General features: G+C 43.6%; 1 protein-coding gene across 7 annotated transcripts in view; it reads right to left on the reverse strand.

Annotated features, from left to right (window-relative positions):
• Positions 1-16,672, reverse strand: part of LOC135900644 (cytoskeleton-associated protein 5-like) — a 108,882-nt gene that overhangs the window by 32,279 nt on the left and 59,931 nt on the right. For all 7 annotated transcript variants that reach the window (XM_070535597.1, XM_070535596.1, XM_070535602.1 and 4 more), the window contains 5 exons: positions 15,250-15,385; positions 13,500-13,693; positions 12,559-12,749; positions 8,166-8,345; positions 2,839-2,968 (listed from right to left, as the gene is read on the reverse strand). In XM_070535597.1, the coding sequence (XP_070391698.1) occupies positions 2,839-2,968; positions 8,166-8,345; positions 12,559-12,749; positions 13,500-13,693; positions 15,250-15,385 (831 nt within the window). The remainder of the gene's footprint in view (positions 1-2,838; positions 2,969-8,165; positions 8,346-12,558; positions 12,750-13,499; positions 13,694-15,249; positions 15,386-16,672) is intronic.

The following is a 16,672-nucleotide window of genomic DNA, read 5'->3' on the forward strand; positions in this document are numbered from 1 at the left end:
GTGTCCAATTAAAAGAAATCAGCAGTTTCGTCAATGCATGGACAGCAATAGCAAGGTTCAACGCTGCACTCGGAACTCCTCAAACGGTGTCGTAAATATATGCGGGTGCAACGTGGCTAGAAGCAGCAGCAAGGCAATTATTGTCTGGCAGACCGAACAGTGCCTTGATGACTACCAGGCATCTGAGAACACTGGCGTCATGAGCACTGCCAGTGGCATTGCAGGTGTCACACCTTGATGCTGCTCGAGATTGAAACTGACGGGAAACCAATGGCATTAGTCAGCACCTAGTGAAATATTCGATCTGTAAAGGTTGACATGATTCTCCTTTTTCTAGTGCAGACGTGGCTCGCATGGCTGTCAGCACAACCAAGCGCACATGCAGTTTGTGCGCTTCCTCTTCTAGAGGTACTCTGCTGCACGTGCAAAGAGTGGGCAAACCGAGATGGCGTGGCATCACGTGCGCTGTCTTCCTTATCGTTTAATAGTGGAGGTTTCGTAATCTCAAGTTTCAAAGGTGTGTTGAAGAGATAGCAAGACGCAGGCAAAGAATTAACGTCGTCGTACAGCGTGCAACACTATCAGCAGTATGGGAAGAGTGGATGCGAAAGCATAGCTGGCTTCACTTCGTACCATCGATGTGAAGATATCGTCGACACGGCATGAAACGGTATCTTTCGGCGCCAATTCTCACATTCAACAAAGGGAAATTTCTTTCTCTCATTCAAATTTGCCTTTTCTGATTGCTCGATAATACGGAAAAATTTGCATCCCCTCCCGGGCAAGAAAAGTCTATTGGTGAATGTGCTTAGTTGCATAAAAGGCCGAATTTCAACATAATGAAACTTCAATATAACAAAGCAAACTGCCAATTTTACCAACTTCATTAAAATACAGCAGACCGTCGTTGATATGTTTCCGTTATGTACGTTTTTTCGGCGCCAACGTTCACAATTGAGAACACAAATAACGACCTAGTAGAGTATGCACATATTTTACTCGTTCATACGTTCCCGGAAAACAAAATTTTTCGGCACCAACATTCAGTACGTCACCAAACTGCGATAGTACGATACGTTTTCCAGTCGCTAGATACCATGTAAACAGGAAAATGCGCAAGGCATGTGTGATTGAGAACAGTATATAGCTGCCCGCCGTGGCGACTTCCCCGCAATACTAGCCCGCCCATCTTACGTGAAAATGCGGCCACACACTCAGTTTCTGATTTCAGTAACAGGAAATCTCCCTGGTCATCGTATGTGGCATTCACAGCTATTACTGCCAATCTTATTGTGATAAGCATCTTCGCCTATTTGTTTCACGGCGCGTGGTGCCGCCGGAAGCGTAGCACAGGCTTTTAATAGGCGATAACTAAAATGCGCCGCGGTTCCCTACTGCAGACTGCGATCGTATACGTTTTCCAACCGCTAGATCCAATGTGGGGAAAAAAAGGAAGGTGCGAGGTGCGCACATTTGAGAACAACATATAGCTGTCCTTCTCACGTTAAAAAGATGGCGGTGCACACAGTTTCTTGTTCTAGTACCAGCAAATCTCCGCCCGGGTCACAGCTATTGGCACCAAACCTACTGCGATAAGCATCTTCACCTATCTGTTTCACAATGCATGGTGCATAGTGGTATTGGTAGCGTACTGCATACTTTTAGTAGGCGATAATCCAAAGGCGCCGCCATTTCCTGCTGCAGGCAGCATCGCCCTCCAGTTTGATTTCTTCTCGGTTTCCTGTCACCCTCTTAAAACACCACGCAATAGGAACACAACAAAACGCACCTCGGGCCGCCGGAGCACCACCAGCTTGAAATGCTTCGGCATCCCATGCCGCAAAGATCCGCTAGACGCTTCGCGTTACTATGATGTCAACAATACTCGAGTCTCAAATTTTTTTTTAGTTGCTTTGGATCGTACGTTCTCCTGGTTACTGTGCTTCCTTTTTTGTTCCTTTTCCCCAAGAATGGATAAACGAGGGTTCTACATTATGTCAAGCTTTAGCCGTAATTGCTATCGCAATAGAATGAACAGCCATTTCCTCAATTAATATAAACTGATGCTCACATCCAATATTTATAATGTGAACAAATTTCTGTTACTACTTTGCATGTTATGAAACAATTATTAAAAGCACAAATGGAGTATTAGGTACAAATAAGCAACTTCTTTGCATGCACTGGACTCTTCGAAAGTGTGAACTGTCAGTGTGCCATAGGCAGTAAAGCTACTCTCACAGAGCAACGTAACCAGCTCCACTTTAAATTTCCAGGAATAACAAATCTAACATGACACTATTTGATTTGTCATCCTAAGGTTTCAAATTTTGCATACATGTATACATCAATTAATAAAGAAAGAATGAGACATCCACCCAAACGTAGCTACACAATTCAAGTATACACAATCTCAAGCTAGGCTTTTTACCCAGTCCAAAATTTGTTGGCCTTTCTTAGCGCTATTATTTTCAGAGCCAGTCCCCTTTTTCATTGTGGCATTTAATGAAACTGTACAATACATGCACTTGGTGCAGCAAGTTAGTTTGGAATCGTTATACTAAGAACTATTAATCAACCACAAAGGCAAGCCATGCCACTAATAGCATTAGCAGGCATATTTAAACCAAAGTATTTTCAAAAGTTTTTTATGCATCTATAAGCCTACTTAGAAATGTCACATCCAAAGCCAATTGGTTAAAGCAAGATTGTTGAAGCAAATTCTCTGGTGTTCTTTATATTCTTCACTTACAATTTGTCGCCTGTTACGAGGTTGGAAAGCTGTAGCCATACTGGCAAAAGCGGGAGCAAAGTACGAAGTGAAACTAGAAGCTGTACCTGGGTCAGGCCTTCAAGCACAACTGGAATTTCCTGCGACGTCAACCGCGAAATGAGGTTGCCGAAGGAGTCTGTGTCAAGGGGCAGCCTGCGAGCATGGCTTGGAGGGCTGGCACTTTTCTCAAGACATCTGTAGAGCAAGAAAGGACAAACAGAATAGTAGCAGAATTGCAGGCACTTTCCAAGGAAAGCAACCACAAAACTCAACAGTCACAGAGGTAGACAACAGTGCAGAGGAATGGAACTGTAGACTTGTAGGTGAACATCATGAATATTATTGTTTTTTTACATTTTTCAAGCACATTGCAGATGGAGAAAAAAGTATAAACTAAATGTCACCACAGCACATGAAGGCCACAATTTAACATAACACGTGGTATTCTGACCAGCTGAGCTGCGGCAGAACCTCCCACATTGCCATGCATTGTTTTACTTTTTTTTTGCTAGTGCCCATATTTAATGGGACTGGGAGCCACTACCAAGTTGTTGCTAGGTGCAAGGTGCGCCAACTATATCCAAATCAAATTTTTATTTGTCTCCCATTCTAACATAAATAGACTTGTATAATAGGATTGTGTGCACGATGCAAATCGTGTTGTACATTCTCGAATGAATGTACTACTCTAAAATGTATGGCAATACAGTCGATCCTCAATATAATAAACACTAAAGAAAAATTGGATGTAGCAAAGTAAACTATTTGACTGCGATTAGAGTACAACAAATATATGCTCATAACTAATGTCGAATATAACGGAAGTATTTTTGTGCCAGATGTGACTGTTATAATGAGGCTCACATTTTCGATGGGTGACACCTGTGCTCACCACTATCACTGCTATTGTAGTGCTGCTCATCTCTCTGGGCTCACATTTCCACAATAAAGGGTTTCATTCTTAGCCCACAGTATTGGTGGCATTTAGTTCTTCAACATCAATACATGACAATATGAACAGACATACAAATAAAAGTTTTCCTCAAAAATTTCTTAAAGGGACACTAAAGTGAAAAACGATTTCTTCAGCATCAGTAAATTACCGTTCTACAACACTGAAAACACCACTCTTACAACGATAAGACGTTTGGTAAGCCAGAAAAAGCGCAAGAACGAAATACTGGTGGCGACACCTACTTAACTTCCTGCACCTGGGGGCTGTGACGTCTTGAATTTTGATGGCATCTTCGAAGGCCTACTAATGATATATAGCGGTACAGATCGACTACATTGTGTTCTGAAGGAAACAAATATTAAACATGGCAAGTTTCGGGAACCTTTATTCAGCCAACACGGCCCAAATGCGAAAACATACTTTGGGATCTCCGACGTCACGCTGACGTACCAGCGCTGAGGTTTCGGCGTGAAATTAAAATACTGATACTTGGACCTTCATTTTCTCATTTCATAATCAAACTATTCTTTCTTAAATGACTGCCTGCAGGGTTCTCAAACAATGCTTCATTAGTCTAAACTCATTTATTGTCTCGCTTTAGTGTCCCTTTAAGGGGAAATGAGACTTTCGCATCGCGAAAAATTCCCCCAAAAATAGATTTTTTGACACATTTTCAGTTTCTATAACCCTTTTTCTATCTGATACCTGAATATCATCACTAAAAACCACTTAGAAGTGCTCTAAAAAATTCGTTTTATCAGCCAAGGTGGCGAAAAATCATGTGGAAATCAAGAAAGAACAGCGTTTTTCAAGCCACAATATCTACAGAAAGGCGCAACCATAGAGTTTTTCTTTATAACACCTAGAGGGAAATCTAGTGCCACCTTCTATGGGAGTTGCTTAAGGGATGCCGTGCCGTCATGGGAATGACAGTACTATAACTATATGTCTGCGAGGATCGTGTTGGCTGGTGTTGTAAGAGACTACGTCTAGAATGTAGATATGGCTACACAAATAACGTGTTCTTAAAGTAAAATCTTCATAAAAGGTTCCCATTCGGGCATATTACACCTTTGCTCACCTACAATGCTTGACCAAGCGAAGAAAAGCAAGAACAGACTACAAATTGTTTCAAAGCGAGCGAGATTCTCATCGTCTGTCCTCCAACTTTAGCGGCCTGCTGATACATTTTACGTATCATAATTATACATGCAATAACAAGTTCTCATAGTTAAACAAAACATGTTTTTGTGTAATAATAAAGCTAAAACAGCTGTTTACACGCAGTTTTAGTAGAATATGAATCATTGTGATAGATGGAACGTTGCTTGCCTGGCACGTCTACAAGGTGTCCTGTCTCTCCGAGAACGATGCCAATCCGAAGTCACAATATACCGGCATTCCCATGCATACCACAGCGAAGCAGTGCCAGATTTCCCTCTAGGTAATATAGTGAGAAACTATGGGCGCGACCGAACGCCGCCATCTTGGTCTCGTTGGAAAGTACATTTCTCTGTCTTCAAATCTGCCACTTCAGCTATCTCCTCCATACAGAAACAAGTGCACAAAAAGTAAATGATTGAAGGTCGTGCCGGAGTCTGCGACTGGCCATGCCCACCACGTGACTCTAGCGTGGTTTGCCATTGGTCCGGAGTTCGCATCGTTTTCTCGGCTCTTTGCACCTCGCGAGCCTGGACATCTCTACTCGCCGTAATCTCGATGTGTCAAAACGGGCACTACGCGGACATTGCAGTAGCGTGGCTGATCCCTATGCTCGTGGACGTTTCAGACTTGCTGCTAAGCATTCCGAGCATTGGCGACGCGAGTTTTACGACCAAGATTCACGCGCGGAATTCTCGGACATATGGCTAAGCCTTTCAGCACTGTTTCGGAATTCGTCACGAAGCACATCGCGCACGCAACCGTCGGACCCTTGCCTAAGCATTTTGTGCATTGGCACCTCGGACTGCGCGAGTAGGCGCATAGAGTGTCGACTCCTCGAGCCCGCAACTAGCCATTTTCCGCGTCGGCATTTTGCACTGTGCAAATAAGCGCATCGGGTGTCGACTCCCCGAGCCCGCGACTAGGCATTTCACGCATCGGCACCTCAGACTGCGTGAATGAGTGCATTGAGGGTATACTCCCCGAGCCTGCGACTAGGCATTTTGCGTGACAGCACCTCGGACTGCGCGAATAAGCGCATCGAGGGTCAACTCCTCGAGCACGCGACTAGGCATTTCGCGCATCGGCACCTCGGACTGTGCGGCTAGGTACTTCGTGCGTTGGCACCTCGGACTGCGCAACTAAGCACATTGCGCATCGGCTCCTTGTATCTGCGGCTAGGCATTTCGCACATCGGCACCTTGGACGCGCAACTAAGCATATTGCACGTTCGCTCTATTATCATATAGTCACAATAGCTAGTAACAATATCTATCATACCAGACCTTCATAAAGAGAACCTCATCATGAGCTCTGTTCACTAGGCCCCTTGGGCTGGCACAGACACCTGGCTGCAGAAGTAACTGAGGCATCATACAAAAGTACAATTCTGGAAAGCACCTAGCAGCTGCAAATATATCACTGGCTTTCTGATCCTAAGTTCTACAGCCATGGTCAAGTAAAGATGACTTGGGAGGCTGCTAACACTCGGAGCCTTCATTCAGTAACATCGTCAATTCTACCAAAAAAAAAAAAAAATGCCTCACTGATTGTACTGGAGATTGCTATCAATCGGGCAGCCTGAAGGTACAGGCTGCCTGAATGTACACTGGAACTACATTCATGCCCACACAGAGTTCGATCTGCACGTCACTTCGTTTGAAACTTAGGCACCATGCTCTTTGTAGAGCAGTAGCAGCAAAGAATGCCCTACAAGAAGAAAAAGGGGGGGGGGGGGGGTAGAAGAGCACCAGACCAGAGGCCACATGTACAAGAAACCCCATATCACAAAACACCCCAAAGACTACAAATTTGATGCCTTTTAGAGAACTGAGGAGAAGGTGAAACTTTGAGAGCCGTTTTCTCAAAACTGTATTTCTGCCTTTCTGCTTAGTTTCTGGAGCCGATTTATTTGTTACCATTTAACATATTTTGACTCCGTTATTTTTTTTTGCCACATTCCTAGGGCTACAGTGCAGGTCGTGACATTCTCGCTTTCTTATCTTGACCCTTCGTAAGTTGAGGAGGAAGATGGGCCGTCCAGCAGGCTTGCGCAGCGGCCGCCAGGTATTCCCTGTCGGTCCCTGCGTGGGAGACGCCCACTGCGCGCTGACGTGCGTCCTGCAGGACTTTTATTAAAGTTTTTCCAATCCAATCCTTTGTAAGTTTACGAGATGGCTATTTGTCTAGCCCGAAAGTGCGCTTGATGCGAAGGTAACATAAAATATGGATCTCCAAAAAATTTATGTTGCAAAAAAAAAAAATGCAAGAACGTCACGACCTTCAGCACGCATTTAGCTAAGCACTCAATACTTAGCAAGTCTTCTATCACGTTTTTTAAGTTCCCCAGGCTCTCCAGAAAGTTAGAGGGAGAAAAATTCTGCTCAATTAAATTGAATAAAATGTTCTCAAGATATCACTCTGAAACTTTTAGGGAAGCATCAGGGAGACATTCTAAAGATTTGTGCCAATTTTCACCAAATTCCGTGAAGAAATAAGGCAGTTAATTTTCAATGCCACGTCCCCCCTTAAAAGCTCACCTTCTGCAACGTTCGTCTGTGGAACGGTAGCGCTTCACACATCTCTTAAAAGCAACAAACAGGCGTACTTAAACGTGCCTTTGTTTTCTGTACTCAACACAGGCTTACTGTACTCAATACAGCTAAACCTCAATATAATGTACTGTAACATAACTAAATTGTCAATATAACAAGGTATATAACTTATATAACTGCTTGCCTATAGAACACTATGCATTTAGAGCCTCGTTATAACAAAGTGTGCTTATACACGAATTCAGTATAATGAAATTTCACTGTCACTGCGAAGGAATACCTAGACAATAAACGGAAACTTCTGTGGATGCAGATAGTCGAATGTTTTAATTACAAGTGGCTTCTTGGAAATGCACACCTATAAATGCGTGCAGTGCAAGGGGCAGCGTCATGTTCCATGTAGTTATGTTATACTGGTGGCAGAGTTTTTAATAAAACATCACCGCTGAACTAAACATCAAAAGGTGAAACTAAATGTTGATAGCAGACAAAAAGAAAATGCTATAGCAATGCCAGTGCAGTGGCAAATGTAAAGGATCAGAAGTATAAAAGCTGCAAAAAGGCTGTAGAAATGGGCTGCAGACAGGACACAAGAGTAGAGAAGTGGACAACATGCGGCATCTCTACTCTTCTGTCCTGTCTGCAAGCCTCACCTCTTTTTTTGCATTATGAATCCTCACCAACCAGCTCAGCTTTCTGTTGTTCTAAGAAATGGGCTTACCTGCGGGGCGGCAGCTGGATGGATGGCTCAGCCAAGATGGCATCAGCATCCACCTCCTGAAGGCCCGCGACTTTGGATGGTGCCAAGGCCGCTTGCTCCAGCATGCGTTCCAAGTCCGAGCTGAGAGTTACGCCAAGCGACCGCGGACGTGCCCCTGACGGAGTGCCACTCTTGGGACGTCTGCGGCGAGGTAACAAAAAGAAAAGCCACTCTTGGATACCGCAGTAGTTGACAGCTACATAGTCTACAGTGTGGCCCCCTGTTCAAGGCCAACTGCAACAAACTTTGGCTAAACTGGTTACAAATAGGGATAGCTTTTTAACGATAAGTGCCACAAACTACCTGCCGACTCAAATTTTAGGAATTCGATTAAAACTGAAAAGTCCAGACTGCAGGAATTTGTTGTGGCTCATCACACTGGGTTTGCACACTGGGTCCGCACTGGGCATTTTATGTTGCATAATAAGTAGAGGTGTGCGAATATTCGAAAAGTAGATATTCGAATCAAATAGAATATATTGCTCACTCTGCGGGAGCAAACACTGTTCTTAGCATTTTTTTCCTATCTAATCTAAGAATGTTGGGGCAATTTTCTGCTGAATCTTGCGATGATATTGTGCTGCTAGTGAAATTTCGCCTGTAAAGCACACTTAGCCACTAAACATTTAACTTTGCGGGAAAGTCAGTCTCTTAGCAGCAAGGGGCATGGGTTTGCAGACAGCGAGGGTGCACTTTTACAGTGAAGCTGTTTATGCGGATCCTGTGCCGTCGTTGTGAGCTACAAGAATAATTATCAGCGTATAGAAAAACTCACCGAGAAATGGCAATGCAGAACGGAGTGCAAGCGGAGTGGTTGTATGCAGCTAAATGATGATCCTCATTTATTTTTGCTTCGTGGTCTGTGTTCTAAACCTTAATCTTAAGAGCGAGCTGTCAAAGCACTCCAGTGATTACCATTCATTTTTCTGCAAGGTGGAAAGCAAGAAAAAGATGCTGGAGACTACAAACAAATCTTTTTTTAGAGCACCGTGGAAGCACTGCAGAGTACTGCTCATACATTTCGAAGGAAAAAGAATGCGAGAAAAAACTTACTAACCAGCAAGACGTACTACCTAAAGTCACTAAAAAACTTGGCAGACTTAGCTGTAGTTGACACTTACGTAATGCAAACCATGGTGCGAATTGTTGCAGCACGAGAAGCCTAGGTGCACCGAACTGGTGGGGCTCAAGTGACCCGAGATCCATGTTTTTTTTTTTAACCCTTTGGGGGTCAATGACGTAAATATACGGAGCCGCGAAGAAGTCCAAAAATGGTCGATGCTGTATATTTACAGCGCCGTCTGTACGTTTAAAAAGCGTGCTAAAATCCTAACTTTTTCTTTTCTATCATGTGCTGCCACTATGTGGGAATGCAGGGAATTTTTTTCGCTTGCCTTCCTCTCTCAGTTTTCGTTGCATGGTTTGTTTTAGAGCTAGTTTGCTCCCTCGCGTCTATATACTACCGCTCGCGCATTGGCGCGTATGCGGGCGGGCAGTGGTTTGGATTTCGTTCCGCGGACAGTTTTGGCTCGTTTCGCTTGCAAAACTGATGGCTGTCTTGTTACTAACCGCTCAAAGGGCTACTGCTTGTTTCTCGCTCATTTAGTGCTCGCAAGGGTGCTTGTAAGAAGAATGCCGCCATGCATGCGCTTCCGTTTTTTTTTTTTTTGACACTTTCGACAACTAATTGCCTCTGGTTGATGATAAGATGAAGATTAGCGGATGTTTGTCACACGTTTTGCTTTTTTGACTGGCACACAACCACATGGTTTTCTTGAGTGCGCGCAACTATGCAGTTCGATTACGCTATGGACTTAAATATTAATGTAAGAGCAGGAACAGGTGAGAGTTGCGAAATAGTCTCGTGTGTGCATTTTCAAAGCCTTGAACTATGTACCGTATTTACATGATTGTAAGTCGACCACTTTTCTAAAATTTGAAAATCTGAAGTTGGGGGGGGGGGGGGGGAGGGGGGTCGACTTACAATCGAAACAAAAACATGGCACTGCCAAAAAAGCAAGACCAACGGGAGCTACATTGTAGTTATAATTTTATGTTTGCTCAATGGCCCTACCCGTAGCTTTTCGCTATTCCGCGTGTTTGTTTGCTTTCCGGATTTATGAGACATTTTACAGTGCATGCAACACTAATGGGGGGGGGGGGGGGGGGTCGATAGTTGATGGGAGCACCGCTGTTCCCATTCGCGGCGGCACCCTCAGAACGGTGGCGCGTGCGGGAATAGACACCGCTCGCAGGTTTCTCTTTTCCAGTTGCGCTTAGCTTTCTGTACAGTTTGATGAAAGGCATTGGTTTGACGTGTTCCACTTGACTGCCGGTTACATGCTACTTCTATGCTTCCTCAGTCGTCATGAGTGCTCCAGGCCCACTAATCATTCGGCACTCGTTCACAGCAGCGTTCAAGAGGGCTGCATTCCTTTACACCGAAGAAACAAATCACTGTGCAGGGGGCCGCATGATTGATGTTTCTGAATGGGTTGTGCGAGAGTAGCGACTGCAGCGTAGCAAAATTTTCACCTGTGACGGCAAGTGAAAAATTTCCCACGGGCCAAAGTCTGGACGCTTTCTAGAGCTGTAGGCTAAGCTTGCGGCGTACGTCGCTGCAATGCGTTATCGGTCCCTGCCAGTGAAGTGTGACATGGTCATGAAACAAGCCCGGACCTTCGCCTTTTAAGAACCTGCTCCGCCATGAGTACAACGAGTGGCTGGCGGCAGAATACCATGAAATTACGCCTACCGGACCTGTCAAAAGAGCCTCCCTGACGGCTGTGTGTGGTTGAGTGCATTCGGCGTGGGCTGCTGTTCCACAAGATGTCGTGGTGCAGTCGTTTGCCAAATGTGAAATTTTGCTGAACGACGACACGCTGTGGGACCGTAGAAACGATGACGATGGCAGCACTAGTGAAGACGAGTAGTCCAGTGACCATGTCAGCTACTAATAAATTTTCTTTATTGAATGCGCCCTCGGGTATGCATTTTTATTTTTTTCCTGTCACGCGATATGAAGGGGGGGGGGGGAATTACAATTGTGTAAATACGGTATATAACAATGCATAAAATTTTTCATTTTTACAAGTTTATTTTCTTTTTCATTGTGGTTATTTATGAATGAAGAGTACATATATACCAACGCAGAATATTTATTTCTCACTTTACGGTCACTCTAAAAAAATTACGGTACATTTTTTTCGAGATACGTCCCTCAGAAGAATTGGGATCTGCAATAAAAAAAAGAATCGACCCTCGGCAGTTGCATATGGCGAAAAAAATCGACCCTCAAAGGGTTAAGAGAGCGGTGGGAAACCAGAAAAAAAAATGAGCTGATGGCAACCCCAGAATCAGATGCATACGATGTTGCCAGAGCGAGACATTATGCTCACTTTGTGCTTTCTGCAGCAAGAAATAGCAACACACTTGGGGTATCGCCTAGTAAAGGCATGCAGTATGCTTCCTATGGCACTATGCCATGTGTGCTTTGAAACAGATAGGTGAAGATGCTTATCGCAATGGGATTGGCAGCGATAGCTGTGAATGTGGTGTGTGACGACCCAGGAGGAGATTTGGCGATTTAGGAATAGAAATCTGAGTGCATGCCAATGTCTTTATGTGAGATGGCCTGGCGGGTATTGTGGGGAAGCTGCTGCAGTGGGCTCGGGCCTTTTCTTGTTTACACAGCAGCTGGAATACATATAATACGACTGCAAGTTTGGCTATGTACTGAAAGTTGGTGCCGAATAATGTATGAATAAATGTGCGAATCATTAAAGAAGTGTAAACTGTATTAGGTCATTTTCTGTGTTCTCGATTGTGAACGTTGGCACTGGGTAATCGCATGTAATGGGATCATATCAACTACCTATGTTCTACACAGTGCCGGATAAAGCTGGAAAAAAAAAATGTAGCTCTGTGGAAACAGCTATCAAGGTTTATGGAGAAATCATGGACCCAAAGCTCAGGCCCGCAGACCTCGGCCAGTACTATATTGGTCTTTCTGTTCCATCGCATACAATGGCACTGGAAGTGCTCGTTCCTGCAACATATTGCACTGAATTGTCACAGGTTAAAAGGAAAGAAAAAAATTTGATTGGCTTTGTGGAGGCTGTTTTAGATATTTCTTCAATTCAACCGTGGGTGCTGAATAGGATAGCTAGTTTTGTGGCATAGTTAATACATGGATGGATGGACCGATGGATGCATAGACACTTCGACAGCTAAAGAACGCTCAACAGCAGTAAGCTGTGCAAGTGATGACTTCGGTGAATTTGATATCTGTCACATCAAAGACATTCTCTCACATATTCTTTTTCAAGACATCGCCAAACCAAATGCTTCGCACCTGTGCACCACTTCCTCTGGCTCGGGCTCTGGCTCCATCATGGTGGCAGATGCAAACACAGCCGACTGCGGACGTGGCGGTGTCGGGTTCTTGACGGGCGGGGATTCCTCAGGTGGCAGCACAGTCATGCGGCGCGTGCGTGACGCCCGCTTGATGCGTTCTTCCAGTAGAGACTTGTCCTTGTCCGAAAGCTGCGCACAATTGGTTCCACCACAGTCTTAACATTGTGTACTAATATTTAAAGGTTTCTGCACAACACATTATAGGCAATATAAAAAGGAAGTGCCGGCTCGCAAAACTCTTGATTTGCGATTGCAATATCTGCCCGCTATGAGCACGCAACATGTCTCTAACCTACGACTTCCACTTGGAAACATCACAATAGCGCATTTTCCCTTTTCACAGCAGCAGAAAGCCAGATGCTCTGCAAAGGCAAATTTCCTGTTGAAGTGTTTTTTAAATAGCATCCAAATTCAAGACGACGACTTAGAGCACATTGATCAAACAGCAATAATGAACCAGATAACTGCAATGGACAAAAACTAATAAGCATAAATTCCTTCGCTCCTACAACCAGCTGAAGCATGCCATTTCACTGACCGAGTTGTGAAACTAAACACAAATCTAAATGAAGTGCATTTACGGAATGCATACGGCAAAGAATTTCTGGTTCTGCCATCAAATAAGCAAGGAATGCATCTGAGCTTGGTCAACAACAACCCAAAGTAGGAAAACAATGCAACAGAACAAGACAAAGAAAGAGACATGCCTTACGTATTATTACACTCAGTGTGAGCTACAAGAGACCGCTATGCCACATGCTTTCACATTGTAGTTCATACCGAGTGTTATAGCACGTGTCTCACTTTCTTGACATCCTGTTCACCACACTGTTTTCTTGCTCGAGTGAGAAAGCTTGGATTTGACAGACACAAACCTACCTGGCCAATGTATTTGAAGACCCTCTCCTCCTCGCGGAAGTAGGCCTGTACGACGCAATTGAGCGCTGCATTCCTCACGGCATTGTCCCTGTCTGAAATGTGCCTAGCCACTTCCTTGAGAAGCACTGGGGGTGTGGGCTCAGAGATGGGAAGGCCGAGAACTTCGAAAAGGAAGCCCAGTTCCTCCAAGCACTCTAGAATAAAGAGGGGCAATCACCAGAGGAATCCCGCATAACTGTGAAGGCAGACACAGAGTCTTTTTTTCCCCAGTGTATTTCGTTCAGATAAAGGGACGCTAAAGAGAAACAGCAAATCAGTTTATAGACCTTCTACCGTGCTCCTGCGGTGACACGTCCATCGCTTGTATCAGCTTGCCTCCACTGGCTCCGTTAACAATGGCATTACAATGCACCCTTCCGAGCTCATTACACCTTGTCCATTACATTATTTTCTATGTAATCACTCAGGAATGCTGAATCAATGCTACATTTCTTTACGCCATGCTCCGAGCTTAAAACATCCATGTATTGAAAGCTCTGCAGTAGCTTACAGAAAAGAAGTAATATTGTCACTCATGTACGTTCTGGCTCATGACGAAACATTCAGCTTTGAACATTGTTACATAACATGTAAACCACTAATTCATCGATACTTTAAGAGTGCACTTTCAGTGAATGAGGCCAGACATGAGTGGAGACCCAATAATATTTACAAGCGTAAGAGAGTTTACTAAATTTATTGTGTTATCTGGCCATCGTATTTTTCTGGATGCTTTGCCTTTGATAAACAATAATTGCAAAGTTGTTTTGTTACAGTAAAACGTTGGTTTGGGTTAGATGAATGTGACATGTTATTCTGGGGTTTTGGAGGAAAGAAACCAGCATGAAGAAAATGTGGGAGGACAGTACCTACAATTAAGCAGACTCATCAGAATGTCATTAAAAAGTGGTACATCATTTTTCAATGCCTCTCCATTGCGAACACAAAACATTGACCTAAAGCTTTCAGTACAAAGATCAATGCGAGAATGCCACAGCTGCCAATCCACGAGCTAGGAAGCAACCTTACTCAAGTGCGTATGCATACAGCATATTTAGCAGACTTTAAAACCAAATTGAGTTTAGTGTGCTCATGCTCATTATTTGAAGAGAAAATGAAGGTCAATGTGCCACGTTAAGATTCTGCACCAGAACAGCAGCGCTGGCACATTTTATTGCCTGAACTCTCAGTCCACTTTGCGATATCAGGCCTCACATTGCCATTAATTACTGTTACAGCTCAAAATCATGACAATGCTTTCTTTACTGTAGAGCCTTTATATAGGCACCCTAACCCCAGAAAAAGTGTCACATGCTTAATCAACAGTGGTATGACGAGTACCTGCGAAGTTTCTTAGCAAAGAGCTTCTGCTGAAGGCATTGCTGACCTGGAAAGGACATCTCTGTTTACCATGAAGGCAGCATTACCATCAGTGCAGATATCTTGGCTTCTGATTAAATATTTAGGTGCTACACTTCAGGCCAAGTTTGTGACAAAGTGTTCAACACAGCCTTGTTCAGGAATCGCAAAGGCCCTGCAACCTACTGTAAGGAACTTGAGAGTTTTCACATAGCGCCCCCACTGGAACGCACCTAAAATAACTAGGTTTTGATTCCGCAACCTTGTTCTCAGCGTCGCTATTCAGTGGGTGCCGAGCCACCGGCACAAATGACGAGCCCTACGAGATCGAGCTGTTGAAAGGGATACGCACCTGCACGTTGGCGTGCGTTCTTGGATGACAGACCCTGCATGAGGTAGTTGAACACCTTGACACCTGGGAAGACCTTGTAGATGCGTCGGAAGATATCATGCACCCCTTTGCGCACCGTGTCCTTAGGATCCCCAGCCTGCAAGAAAGGGAGGCAAGCGAAAGCCTTACAAACTAGTGCCAATGCTATTCCATTCATAATTGAACATTTGAATACTTGCATGTCTCGTGAATAAAAGTTTGCTACTGTATTCATACTGTATTTTCGAAGTTTCTGTTTGAATATAAGATATAACAGCACTCATTGAAGTTTACAGGGAGACAGTAAAATGAAAAGTAGTTACTGTTCAATTGTAAGAAAGCCAAAGTTGCTGCAGAGATGCACGAATCGCTAAGCAAAATCACAGAGTACATAAAAAAAAAAAATCACACCCTTTCTGGCCATATCTTGTGCTTCCTTTCCTCAAAACTCTGTGCTTGTGACTTTCCCATAAAGAATGCTATTTCATGCTGATTACGTGCATGCAATTTGCAACTTGGAAATAGTACCAGGCGTGCAGTGTTAAAGAAAGGAAAGGCTTGCAAGAAATGACGATTATTACTTGGGGACCAGCTAGCCCTTAAAGACTGCAAACTTTTCTTGGATTCGCTGGTTTCTACTCAGCATTTTCCAGTCATTCAATAACGATGCATCGCTTTTAGGCTATCCTATGGCTATTTTCATGATTTAGGCAAAACAGTTTATTAATTAGACAATCTCACCACCATGTTTCCTACATTTTAAACAATCTGGCGGTGTGCTGCTTCTATGGTTCATTATTGTCATGGTATGCCAGGTATGATCACCTCTAATTTGTTTATATAGTTTACAAGCTTCTCAGTTGACAAAAAAGTCCATTTGTGAACTGAATTATATCAAATAATGTTAATAAGCCTTCTTTTACTTTACTAATCCCACTGGCGATGCAACCTATATTTCCTTATCAGAAATGAGAAAAAATTCAGTATCTTCAAATTAAAATTTAATTCACAACACAAGGTCATGTTGTAGGCTCCCCTTTATTTAAAGCTTATTTTTCTCTAACATTAATAAATTCCACAATTTGAACACCTTCACGACAAATGTTGAATTCAATGTGGTTTGCACAAATGAAGTTTTCATAAAGTGGTGAAACTCATAAAGTTTCCAACTCAAAAGAGTTGTCACTGCTTCTGTGACAAACTCGCAGCAAGTGATATGAAAGTATTTCTAAATGTTCCCACCACACAAATACTTCACAGAGCTATTAAACTTTGTTCTCTTCAGACAAAAATCAGATAAAGATTAGCATATTGAAAATTTACAGTCCTGATCAGCACGACAGCCATACAAAATGTGCAGCTGTACAAATATGCTGGGTGTCCAAATGTAAGTGGCCCATCTAAT

This window comes from Dermacentor albipictus, chromosome 3 (assembly GCF_038994185.2).
Source record: "Dermacentor albipictus isolate Rhodes 1998 colony chromosome 3, USDA_Dalb.pri_finalv2, whole genome shotgun sequence".
Lineage (NCBI taxonomy): Eukaryota > Metazoa > Arthropoda > Arachnida > Ixodida > Ixodidae > Dermacentor > Dermacentor albipictus.